This window comes from Tasmannia lanceolata, unplaced genomic scaffold (genome assembly GCF_043159265.1).
Source record: "Tasmannia lanceolata isolate RefF3 unplaced genomic scaffold, GAP_Taslan_0.1 ptg000037l, whole genome shotgun sequence".
Taxonomy (NCBI): domain Eukaryota; kingdom Viridiplantae; phylum Streptophyta; class Magnoliopsida; order Canellales; family Winteraceae; genus Tasmannia; species Tasmannia lanceolata.
Window position 1 is genome coordinate 9,857,611 of NW_027518714.1, and position 13,676 is coordinate 9,871,286.

The window sequence follows — 13,676 nt, forward strand, 5'->3', positions numbered from 1 at the left end:
AACATCAGCCCTATTATTTTCCTAGCTCTCGTACTGGTATGTAACCCCTTCGTTTGAGTTACAGTGGCGAACAATGACCACAAAGTATTCTTCCTATTCCACCGACATTACATGGATGTGCATCTCCTCAGTTCTATCCACCCGAAGCTTCTTGGATTATTGATCTGGTGCCACTCACTACGTCTCAGATGATTTTGTTATCCCTATTTCCTTTATTTCATACACTCCAAAGTTGTCAGATTTTAATCTTGATGACTTGCTGTAGACTAATTATGAATATAGTCATTTTCTGAAAACTACCTTCCAAACTTCAAATTCTTCATAATCCTCAAACAATAGTGGTTACTTTGTTGTACACCTCATGTATCTTGGTATACCCTTGGCTGTTTGAGACGTACGACTTAGAGGACTGTGTGCCTCATGGCATATGACTTGAGGCATTGAGGCTACACCTACCCTCATGTCTTACACAGATGCTTACGAAAACACTATTTTCTTATACAGTATTCTTGATGTTTTTTCCCATGAAATTTCCTGTTTTATCTATTATTTCTTTAAGGAATGCCTCTGTTTTAAGTCTAGGGCTTATGTATCACAAATTCAGCTGCTGCTATGTCAAGCAGCTGACATTATCATGATTTAACAACACATGATTCTAGTAAATCAATTTAGGATCAAGGTTACGTTTAAAGTTGGTCCAAGTGTGTTTACTCTGCCATCATCTTTCGTTGAGAGGGACTATTAAATAGTCATTGATTATTTTAATTTTTTACTTAGTTTTCTCTTTTAGTGTTTTGGGAGTAGTTTTTTTCTGTTTTATTGTTTTGGGAGGTACGCGATGGTTGAATTTGTACGCTCATGTTTGTAAATAACTAAATATGGTTTTGGAAAATCTTCTGGACGGCTTCTTTACATTGACTCAATATGAATATGCCTAGTGGTTGGTTTTAACTGCATTCAATAGTCTGTTGGAAGGCTTATCCTGATGATTCCTGTAATGTCAATACTATATTATATAGATTATATTCTAGATCGTTGGTCTATGTCAGATTTGTTTGTCAGATCGAGGTCTGTGGTTTTTAAAGATGTCAGAATTTTTTAGGGTATTGTTGGCGTTTGCTGATATTTCATTTACTAAACAGGACTGCCTTGAATTGCTGAACAACCTCCTTCGTAATAATGCCTCTAACCAGGTCTGTGGCTTTTAAAAATGTGAAGTCTCATTTTGCTTCTCTGGTAGTAACTGCGCTATTTTGTTTTACAGATATTACTAACGGAAACTGTAGGATTTGAGCCATTAATATCACTTTTAAAACTTCGCAAAGGAAGTGCATTTGGCTTCACCCAGCAAAAGGTAAACAACACATCATATAATGTGCAACTTTTCACTTCATAATTTTTATTCCAGCCACATCTTTTATTGCTTGATTTGATCACGAATACTCTATAGATTCTCAGCTCGACATGACTGGTCAATTTTTTTTTTTTGATTGCATTGCGAAACAAACACCTTGCTGTTAGACAATAAATCTGCTCAGTGCAATAGGAACGATAGAATTGCTCTTGATGGAAGGTCATCAAACTGATGTGGGAAAAAATGCCAATAAGCTCTCTACTCAAACAGTCTTAGCCCAGGTGGTTGTTAAATCTTTTGACCATTTAACAGCGCTGTACCTTCTAAAGTTCTTTTAGCTCATGAATGCACATGTCATCTTTTATCATTTTGCAGAACAAAATCTTGGACCATCTTTTAATGTTGGGAGTGGAGAGCAAATGGGCTGCTTCTGCTGTCCGCTGTTCGGTAAGACAGATTTGATTGCTTCAAGACTTTTTCCCTGAGCCTTTTGGCCTTATAAGAAGAGATTTTATAGCAAAAAGTTTCATGCAAAATTATATTATCTGTAGTTCGTGATATAATTGCTTAGACATTTGAGTCATTGCATAAAGGCATAATTTAGAATAACCAACTGCGGCAAAATATGGTGAATAAAGACCAGCTTTTTCAAACTGTTGTTGGTGTTGTGAGTTGTGTCAACTCATACCATTTAGCGTGGCCTTTGTTTAGGAACCCAAAAAATTTGAAAGAAATCACTTAGACCAAATATTATGATTTCCTGATACATCACATCTTAAAGTCGTATTGTAGGACTAGGGAGATCTTTTCATTCCCGAAAGACTTGATTACATTTCATGTCACACGAAATTAGCAAGAGTATCCACTACCTAGTTGCCTTCTTATTGCTGTGTATACCTCAGTTTGATCTTTGCAATGAGATCCTTTGTATCCTGCCACTAATAACAATAGACCATGGAGGATACCTTTCCCGAGTTATTCACTTTGGCATCTTCTAAGGAGGCATTTGTAAGGCATTATTTTGCTCGTAGGGGCAATAGTGTGATTTGGAAGCTGATATTCAGAAGGAATTTCTTCGATAGGGAACTTGGTGTGGTGAGTTGATTCTTGAAGACTCTTGAAGGTTGCTACATTAAACTCTCTGGGGCGGAGAAATGGGTTTGGATTTGGAACTCGGATGGGGAATTCTCGGTTAGATCATTTTATGCCAATCTTGTACCTTGTCCTTCTCCTTCCACAATTGCAAAAGTTTGGGACATCCATGCTCCACCTAGGGTTTGTGTGTTTGGTTGGGCCGCGGTTCAGGATAGAATGCAAACTGTCGACTTCTTGAGAGCTCGCAAGATGTTGATTATCGACCATTGTGCACTTTGTCTTGAGGCGGAGGAATCAGTGGATCACATTTTTATTCATTGTAAGGTGTCTAGAGAGGTTTGGAGTAGTATTCTTTCAAGATTTGGGATGTGTTGGGTCTTCCCTACCAAGCTCATTAACATTTTGGAAAGTTGGCCTATGGTACCGTGGCGAAAAAAGGAAAGATTCTTTGGCATGTTTCCTTACTAGCTATGACATGGGTCTTATGGAAATAATCTAATGCATGGGTGCTATGAAGCATGGGTACGGGGTGCGGGTACGACACGACACGGGTACATGGGTATGTGATTTTCCAAAAAAATTGGGTGCGGGTACGTTTGGGTACGCCGAATATAATAATATATTTTAATATTTTATTATATATTTATAAAAATTAAAAAAAATAATTGGACAGCAATCAAATAACAATATCACCACCAAAATGGAAAATTCTAATATTCTCCTTCATTTCATAAGTGATTAAGTTCCATATTTCATAACATGAGGCATCAATACACCATTAATTAGAAAAAAAGTCTGTCGCCAGTGTGTTGACCAATGCCTGACAAGATGAATAACTTTTAGAGACCAAGTTATGAGATTTTTTATATCGGACTTTTGGGATTTAATAATGTTTGGACATGATAGATTTTATGAATTTTTAAAATATGAAAAATACCCCACCGTTTGGAAGTTACGAAAGTTAAAATTTTGACTCGACCCTTTTTCTTCGAATTTTGTACTAGAATAGGAGAGTTGACTTTTTTCCCTTTTAGATTTAGGTCTTGAAACTATTTTTAATAAATTCAAATGGGGGGTATTCCGTTATTTACATGTAAATTTTAAGTAAATGGACAATAAAATAGTAAAGACATTTACTTAAATGGTTTACATGTAATTACTAAGTACAGGAGAGGAGAGAGAAGAAGCAGTTTATACTAGATGAGAGAAGCAGGATGTGTCGGGTACGAGTGGGTGCGCACCCGACACACACCCAACAACCAAAATAGGGCTTTTTTTCTTTCTAAATATGGGTATGTACCTAGGATGTACCCAGGGCATACCCGCACCCAATACGTGTACGGGTACGGGAGCCCCGGGAGAGTACCCGTGCTTCCTAGCATGGTTGTTCAAAGGATATTGAAAGAGAACTCTGTTCATCTCAACGTGATAGCCATCATTATTTCTTGCGTAAGGTACCTACCAAGGTTTGAAATTTCTATTACACGGGTGTTCAAAGGATATTCAAAGAGAACTCTGTTCATCTCAAGGTGATAGCCATCACTATTTCTTGGGTAATGTTCTTAGCAAGGTTTGAAATTTCCGTTTCGGTTTCGGCTTTGACCTCAGCTGAAAACGAAATTTCGGTTTATGTGGAAAATTTTCAAAACCTTATAATTTCAGCCGAAAATTTTAAATTTCGGTTTCTGTTTTGAATTTCGGTCCTAGCCGAAATTCAAAATTTTGCTATTTCGGCCGAAATGTAAAACCATGGTCCTTACTGTTTTGCAATTTGTGTTGGCTAACGATCTTTGGTATGGTTGGAAAGAGATTTTCTTTGATTCAGAATGGGAACTTAAGATTGTTTAAGATTGGGTTCCCCCTGTGCTAGGGTTGCTTAAGTTGAACTTTGACGGATCTTGATTAGGGACCCCGGGTCTTTTTGGCATTGGAGGCGTCCTAAGAGATGAGTTGGGTGCAGTAAGATGGGCCTTCTCAGGCCTTTTGGAATTTTTTATACTAACGAAGCTGAAGTGCGAGCAGTTTTTCAAGGAGTGAAATTCCTTGAAAATTTTGACCTTGATAAGGTGACATTGAAGGGGACTTCCTTAATGTAATCAGATAGCTCAAGGGTTCACACTCGGTTCCTTGAAGATTTGCTTCTGTCTTCGATGAGATTCACCATAGGTTGGGTGATGCTGCTGTATCTTTCATCCAGGTCCGGTGATCGGCTAACGAGGTGGCCTTTAGGTTAGTTAGAGAGGGTTTTCAAGGGTAGAGGTGGAGTTGTTTGATTTCCTCCCCCCTGATCAATTTCTTTTCTTCTCTTTTCTCTTTTGTATTTTCCCTCTTTTTCATTGTATAGACTTGATCACCGGACTAACGAGGTGGCCTTTAGGTTAGTTAGAGAGGGTTTTCAAGGGTAGAGGTGGAGTTGTTTGATTTCCTCCCCTCTGGTCAGTTTCTTTTCTCTTCTTTTCTCCTTTGTATTTTCCCTCTTTTTCATTGTATAGAGTTGATCACCGGACTAACGAGGTGGAGTTGTTTGATACTTTGATTTCCTCCCCCCTGATCAGTTTCTTTTCTTCTCTTTTCTCCTTTGTACTTTCCCTCTTTTTCATTGTATAGACCTCCTCGGTCTATTCTCTTGGAATGAAATTTTTACCATTGGCGTTGATCATCTCAATCGTGACCTTATTATGACCTTCAATCCAAACCTCAACAAAGCCTAAGGTCTTAGAATATCTAAGACCATCTAAATGCTTCTCAATTCAGCCTGCAAGTTAGTATCAGCTTCATAAAAATGACAAATAGCAAGGATAAGCATGCCCGTATGATCTCTAAATATACCTCCACCACCAGAATCGCCTAGATTGCCTTCTGATGTACCATCTGTGTTTGATTTTATTTATAGTCTCTTCAAATACCACTTTTGATGCAGTGTAAGTGGTCAGGATATGCTCTGTTACCACTTTTGATGAAGTGGTGAGGAGCAAAAGGTTTAGATGCAAGATAAATCAAGGTAGAGGGAGCTGCAGTATGTCACTATGCTCTGAATTTCTTAAAAAGTTCTCAAAACTGGAAAAGATGCGGAATTATCTAAATGTCTGCTGACCGAATGGGAGGAAAGTTCACTTAGCTCAGACCTGTTTACAGGTCTTTGAAGTACTTTTCCACATGCTCAGTACTAGCAACACATATGGCTTAGTTGTTAGTCTTGCCAACTGTAAGGATTTTCTAACAGGGGGTTCTGAGCTTGCCTGAACGAAAGTTCCTCAATTCGTTGTATTCAATTTTCCTACTGGTATATGCACAAGGTTTTCCACTAGAACAGAAGTTATAAACAACTCCACTCAACTTGAAAATACAGATGTGCAGTTGGCTATCACACGATTTCTTTAGGAATGCTAACGGCGGTTAGCAATCAACATAACAAAACGGAATTCTGTTATGCGCATGGATTGACTTCAAAATTAAGCAAAACTTTGGGAGTATTTGGTGAAATTGAGGATTCCAATGAGGTCCAGTTCATGCATGATAGGCACAGCTCCATATTCAGCATGCACACATTCTCTCACATGCCACAGTAATAAACCGTCAGACCTAAGAAATGGCATTCAACAGCCTCAATCAAAATTCTAAACTTGTGGACTTGTTTTACACTATTCTGCCTTGAGTCTTTAACAAGGAAAATGGAGTTCGTTTCCTATCGTCCCGATCCATTTCTTCTCTGGATTTAAAGAGACAAACATTCGTTTCTTTTACCAAATGTCAAATGCATGTGAATTACAAGCAAAATTCCATTACACGATCAACATGTAAAACTAGCACATTTTCAGATCCAAGCAATAGCAATAAGCAGCTCAAAATTTCAGTGTTAATTGGCTGGAAACTATCACAATTCAGAACTTCGATCATCAGTCTTCTTCAAATTCCACAATTCTGTGCACATGAGCAGACCTAGTTCAAATGTAATGTTCGGATCTGGAACGAATATTCACATAACTTCCAGATCTGAAAGATATGCTCCCTTCAACAATGTTAATGGTGTTCTATCCTTCATGAGTGGAAGAGAGAAAGAAAGAGAAAAGAGAAGAATGGAGGAGAGAGAGATGAGAAAGTTAGAGTTTTCTCCCTCTCATTATATATATATATATATATATATATATATATATATATATATATATATATATATATGAGGAAAGTGTCTCTAGTCTCTCCCCTAGATAAGCTTATCTATTCCTCCCTTTAAAAAAACACAGTGGGCCCACGCTGTTTGGATGATCCAAAGTCATTTGATAGGTCCTAACATAGATAGGGTGTGCCCAAAAAATCAGCACCAAAGGGTCATCCTAGAACTTCGTTTTGTGGTGCCTTGTGGTACCCAGAATGGACACATATAAACGTCCACGTTTATATGCGTCCATTTTGGACACGGTGTGCCCAACAAAATGAAGTTCTAGGATAACCCTTTGGTGCTGATTTTTTGGGCACACCCTATCTATGTTAGGACCTATCAAATGAATGCTTTGGATCATCCAAACAGCGTGGGCCCACTGTGTTTTTTTAAAGGGAGGAGTAGATAAGCTTATCTAGGGGAGAGACTAGAGACACTTTCCTCTATATATATATATATATATATATATATATATATATAATTATATATGTGTGTGTAACTAGGGTACATGTACAATGACAAAAATACCTCAAATTGAGTATGTATCTGATCGCTTGATCTAGTAAAAACAGTATAAATCTCACCTTTTTGAATTTTATGATGAGTGAAATGGCAGTCAACCTCAATGTGCTTCGTCCTCTCATGCATGGTTTTAAATTTCGGCCGGAACAAATCGAAACGGCCAAAATATTTCGTTTTTTGCCAAGGACGAAACAAAAACATGAAGTCGTTTCTTTACAACATTTCGACTAAATTTCACCAAAATTTCAAATGCCACCTCATTTTTTGCATTTTTATACAAAATTTCCACCGAAATTATAGACATTTTGGTCGAAATAAAATAAAAAAACGAAATCATTAACATATTTTTACATGGTTTCGGCCAAAATTTCGTCCGAAACCGAAATATTTCGGCTTCAGTGGTAGCCGAAACCTACACCGAAATTGAAATTTAAAACCTTGCTCTCATGAAAGATTGGATTTAAAGCAATATGAACTGCTGCCTTATTATCACAATACAGTGAGGCTGGTGATGAACAAGGCAAGCCAATCTCTGACAAAAATGATCTCAACCTAATCAATTCACCACATGTATAAGCCATGGCTCTGTACTATGCTTCTGCACTTGACATGGCTATTGTTGTATGAGCCATGGCTCTGTACTCTACTTCTGCACTTGACTTGGCTAATGCATTCTGCTTTTTACTTTTCCATGAAACCAAGTTGCCTCCAATAAAGGTGTAGTATCCTATAGTAGACTTCCAGTTTATGGGAGATCCTGCCCAACCTGCATTTGTATATCCTTCTGTTCTCATATGATTATGCTTTTCAAAGAACAATCCTTTACCAGGAGCTTTCTTCATATATCTCATGATTTGGGTGACTGTTGTCCAATGAGATGTACGTGGTGGGCTCATGAACCGGCTAACTACATTGACTGCAAATAAGATGTCTAGACGGGTCACAATAAGATAAATCAGCTTCCTAGCTAGCCGTATGTCCTCTCTGGGTCCTCTAGTAACTCCTCCTGATCAGGAAGGAGTTTGACATTGGGATCCATAGGTACCTCAGTTGGCTTTACTCCCAAAAGTCCCATTTCTTCCAATATATCTAATGCATACTTCCTTTGTGATGGAGATAATCTACCACGTGAATAAGCTACCTTCATTCCAAGTGGTGCAAATCTGGAGGCTCGTGAATACGATCAGAAACCTTAGGAGCTTAATGGGACCAAATCTTCAATCCATATAACCATACCATAACCCATGAACAATTAAACAAACATTTAATGGTAAATTTTCGCCAAGTAATTCATGAGATTAGCTCTAAAAGATAAAGCATTAATGGGAAATGCTTCTACACCAAGCAGTTATTGCATAGATCAACTTAAATAACACAAAAGATGGGAATTAAAGGTTCAAATAAAGTGAAATAAACGCTGTTGCTGTCCACAACTGAACTCAACTCAACAAAGACTTTGTCCCAAACTAGTTGGGGTAAGCTAAATGAATCCTTTAGAAAAATTTCATGAAGAAGGTGAAAGGAATCTACTCGGCTCTAACCCTGGCTCCAGTTGGGTTCTTCTACGCTGTTGCTGCCCACAAAAGAAAAAAAAAGTCTAGCGTCAAAACTACACTAAAAAGTGATAAAATTCCTAAAATAGGATAGGGTAAATTATTGGAAAGGTTCATATGGGTTTCAAAGGGGCAAAAGGTCCAAGAAAGGGCTAAAATAATGAAAAATTCTCACAGGAAAAATGCAGCAGTCCTTTTGCCTCAAATCTGTGCTAGCAAGGGGTCCAAGAGGATTTTTGGTGCAAGTTGTGGATACTTTTGATTCTGAAAGTGTTGCAAAAGTCCATTAACAGCTTTATATTCAAACCTTCTTCATCCGTTGGCTTATACAACTTGTCCCAGGATGCCCAATGATTTCTCTTGTTGAATTCCGTGGTTCCCCAGTAAAAGTTTGCAAAAATACATTCAATCTCTTTTAAAACGGCTATAGGGAGCTTAATAACTGAAAATAATATAAATGGGGATAGATGAGATGACATGACTGAGTAAAATGAGCTTACCTTTTTGTCAGAAGCTTCCCTTTTCGCCCCTCTGCCCGCCTTTGCACTGTTTCAATCAACTTCTCAAATTATATAATCTTGAGCCTACCTTTGTATATTGGAGCTCCCGTATAATTCAATGGAGGAAGTTTGAATCGAAAACTTGTAGCCCCACTTATTATCCTCCTCATGGCCTAGGACTATTTTTCGGAGAAGGAAAACCAACTTTTTTCCTTTATTAATAAGTTGACCGGACACAACTTCATACTGAGCCAAAAAATTCATAATGTTGTCAATTGATATCTTACGGCCATTGGAGAAAATTATTGCATCGTATGCAAAAAAATAAAAGGACAGATGGCATGGCTTCATGAATCATTACATAGAAAATTGTTAAAATACTATGATAAATTGTTAAAATACTATGATTTAGTTGACACTTCGAATTTTCAGTGAACACACGTGTCGACACTCCTTTCGACAATTGTAAATATGTTGCCAGAACTGTCAGACTTAATGTGGGGACATCAAGATGTTATTGTACTGTGCAAGTGAAGTTCTATTAATTATCGAATATTGTGCTTACCTCCACTTTTATCATTGACTCCTAGTGCTCTACAGGATGACAGTATGGGGTCATTTTGTCCTCCCCCGGGATTGATGGACCTATGACAGGGCTTGGCCCATTTCATGTCATGGATGTCTCATCACGCCTACCGCCGATCTTGGCAGGGGACAACCTCCTGTGGAGTACCTGAATTTCCCATAACCATCATGGACCTTATTTACCCAGAGAGGAAATTAGCTTTCGTAGGAAAATAACTTCATAATACCATTGTTCATATTTGTATGTCGAGCCTCTAGAGTAATACGGGTTTGTTACAAATTAGCACCTTGCTGTTTCCCATATCTTTATCGATTATTTTCAGTGCATCCTACTTTTTTTAAGGAACTTCAAAAGCCTAAATGTCTAACATTCACCCTTTCTATTACATGATTTATGGTGCTTCGTTCTTCTATAGAAAAATGACATGATCAATATCGCTTGAATTTTTTCCTTATGTTCATATTTCCATCTCATGGGATGGATTTTATTATTTGCCATGCTGAGGCGGTTGATGATTTAATTGATCATGTTATGAATATATTTTTCTTACTTCCAGGCATTGCGGTGCATTGGTAATTTGATTGCCAGACGCCCTCAAAATCGAGACACCCTTGCAAGTAAAGTACTTGGTGAAGAGCCACATGTTGAACCTGCCCTAAACTCTATACTGCGCATTGTTTTGCGGACCACTAATGTTGAAGAATTCATTGCTGCTGAATATGTTTTCAAGTGCTTCTGTGAGGTAGTCTCTTCTGTAAACCACAAACCCTGTGATACTATGACTTTCACCATGCATGGATGATGATGCTCTTGTTTCTCTTAGAAACAATTTAGCATGTGGAGGCATGTGCACATGTAATATCTTGGAAGATGTTACAAAATCCTGGGATTAATTGGAATTAATATCCTTTTACTTTCATTCTTTGGACTCAAATTTCATTTCTGCATTCATTTGAGTTTTATGCTTGACCATGCAATTTCATTCAAAACAAAAATTTTTGACCGTGCAATTTGTATCATGTGTTGATGGATTAGAATGGCACCCTTGAAGATATTTGAATGAGTGGTTTGGAATTTGTTTCTTCTATGATATAATTTACCATTCTCCTTTTGCTTGCTTTATTATTGTCACTTTATCTTATGATTTGTGGTTTGGGATTTTTTTTATGATATAATTTACTGTTTCTCCTTTTGCTTGCTTTATTATTGCCAGTTTATCTTATGATTTTTGCGTACCCTTTTGTGTTATGCATAAGGCAATTATCTGTTTAATGCCCTACAATTAGATTGAATGATAGGTATTATATTACTATTTTTTTTTTTAGAAAGTAGGTATTATATTACTATTTTGTCAAATGATTCATTAAAACCCATAGAAGATACCCAAAGGAATGGGAATAAAGGAATAGCAAAAAATAAAAACAAAAAGGAGAAAAAATACTAGAAGCTCTCCTGCATAGCCTGTAGCTAATACTGCAATGAGGAGGCAATCAGACCCCAAAACATAGGAAACAAAAGCTAGGGGAAAACAAGAACTAAAAATCTGGTCGATCTATGCAGATAGAGACTTAGGTGCTCTAAACCCAAAATTTGCTGACTTGTCCGCCTTGGAGTTTCCTTCATGATAGATAGGGGAGACTGAGTAATCCACATGACCGAATTGAATATACTCAATCACTCTGAATAGGGAGGAGAATCTCCACGGAGGAAATTGCTCGCATTTAGCCAAGCTATGGTAATAAGAGAATCATCATCGACTCATGCTCTCGAGGAACCACTATCCTTTGACTATTTAATGCCGAACCAAGCTGCTTTGCCTACTAAATCAATCTCTGGTCATCCCCACTAGGATTTGCATAACCAAAAATGCTTCTACCATTTGGGTATGGGATGCCCCTCACTTGTGGAATGGTATGTTCCCATCATCTTGTGATAGTTAATCATGCTGATTTTTAGGTAGGACATGACACTTGCAGTTTCCAATTGTCAATTTTCTATTGTCCGTATCTTTTCAAAATGAGTCATTCCTTTTAATGCCACATCTAGTTTGGGTTAAATGATGTACTGTTTGTGTGGAGTATTTTTGAGTAAATGCTGTTTAATTTGTCCCACTAGTGCTGCTAGCCACTGTGAATTTTCTACAGGATCCTCAGAATCTTGAGTGTTGTGAAAAGATTCCAATATTCTAACAGATTGAACTCTTTTAGTTGTGCGAGTAAACGACCAGAAAATGGGTGAGGAATTAAAGGCACTATAGCTTTCAAGTGGAGGGTTTTGAAACAGTGGACACTTTTCTAGTATAAATAGAATTTTGAGCCAGAAATATCTATATTAAGTACCTTAATGGGATTTTTTGTTATTCTTATGATGGGAATGTAATTGTTTTGTTATTCCAATGGTGGGGATATAATTGTTGGTAACAATTCAAGTATTACTGCACCAATCCCTTTAAGTATCTGCACTGATATGCCTTATTTTGCATGATATGGGGCTATAAACCTCTCCAGCAGAAACGTTTCATGTTCAATGAAGTAATTGTTGCGTCATTTAGTTTTTTATAGAGTTTCAGTAACTTAAAATCCATTGAAAGTCCAAGTCATGTAATTTAAGAAATCTTCATAATTTGGTAGTCTTGAAGAATGCCTTTGTCCTATCAATGTGGCATCGTGGAGGGGCAAAGACCAGTTTCGTTTCAGGTTCAGTAAAGGGACATTGTTTCCCGGCCCCGGAAAACATGGTTAACTTTCTATCCTACCTTGCATTTGGTATAGAGTCTACACAGTCTTTATTTGATACCTACATATAGGAATTTCACTGGTTCTTAAATCATCTTCCATCATGCTTCTTTTTCGGTTGCACTTAATAGGCCTCCTTATGTATAATATTCTCCCTCTCTAATTTTTTTTATCATGATTTATTGTCTGAAACAGAAAAATACAGATGGCCAAACAATATTAGCATCTACAATGACGACACAACCACTTTCGATTTCTCATGCCACGTATGAAGACAATGTTAACATGCCATTTGGAAGGTCCATGAAGAAGAGTTAAAAGACTCCATTTTGTTTTTCTTACTGCATTTGGATATTTCTCACATATTCAGTTCTATCACTTTGCTAACCTCTCTTCTATTTAAATGCCTATTTTTAGATTAACAACTTTATCAATGTTTTTTTCACCTAACTTTATGCAATTTGTTATGACAGTATGCTATTGCATGGTCTTATATTGAGCGATGCTGATGGGGATCTTGAGGTAACGTGATGAGTCTCCTTTCTTTATGTATAACAATCACGTTTAGTTAGTGAAGATAGAACGATACTGTTATCGGAGGGCCGAGTTTTGTCAACACTTAATTTTGGTTTGGATATACAATTGGCTATTTTCATTTGTCTCATGCAAGATAGAAGAATAAACGACCTCTATCCCATTTGCTAAATCCAAAATCTCACCATCTAATCTCTATGATTCCGAACTCCTTGTCAGTGCAGTGGTTCCCAATAGATGATGCACTTTTATATCTGTAATGATCTTATACAAAGGATTAGACCTGTATCACCAAGAGGACTGGGCTTCTAAACAGAAATACATCAAGGGGGCAAGGTTTTTCCAAAAGCCACGAATGACCAGAGCAAAAAAAACCAGAGCAAAAAAAAAAAAAGAAGAAAAGAAAGAAGAACCAGGGATCAGCATTCAGAAATCCACTGATATCTGGTTAACATGCGAGACTTTTACCCTTCTCTCTCTTGAAAGAACCCTTGGACCAACTCTATGATTGCCTTCTCCGCACCTTCCTTCGCCAAATGATCTTTACTTCCATTAGCTGATCTTCTCATATGCTGAAATTGAGGACCAATGATACGTGCGAGATCTCTAATTTCTGCTATTATGTCTTCAAGTTTCCATGG

The 13,676-nt window shown here is 37.4% G+C and overlaps 1 protein-coding gene across 2 annotated transcripts in view; it reads left to right on the top strand.

The window, feature by feature from the left end:
* Window positions 1-13,676, top strand: part of GC6 (golgin Putative 6) — a 53,938-nt gene that overhangs the window by 36,944 nt on the left and 3,318 nt on the right. For both annotated transcript variants that reach the window (XM_077370434.1, XM_077370435.1), the window contains exons 11-17: window positions 1,143-1,193; window positions 1,265-1,354; window positions 1,522-1,635; window positions 1,730-1,801; window positions 10,323-10,508; window positions 12,697-12,800; window positions 12,975-13,023. In XM_077370434.1, coding sequence (XP_077226549.1) covers window positions 1,143-1,193; window positions 1,265-1,354; window positions 1,522-1,635; window positions 1,730-1,801; window positions 10,323-10,508; window positions 12,697-12,800; window positions 12,975-13,023 — 666 coding nt within the window. The remainder of the gene's footprint in view (window positions 1-1,142; window positions 1,194-1,264; window positions 1,355-1,521; window positions 1,636-1,729; window positions 1,802-10,322; window positions 10,509-12,696; window positions 12,801-12,974; window positions 13,024-13,676) is intronic.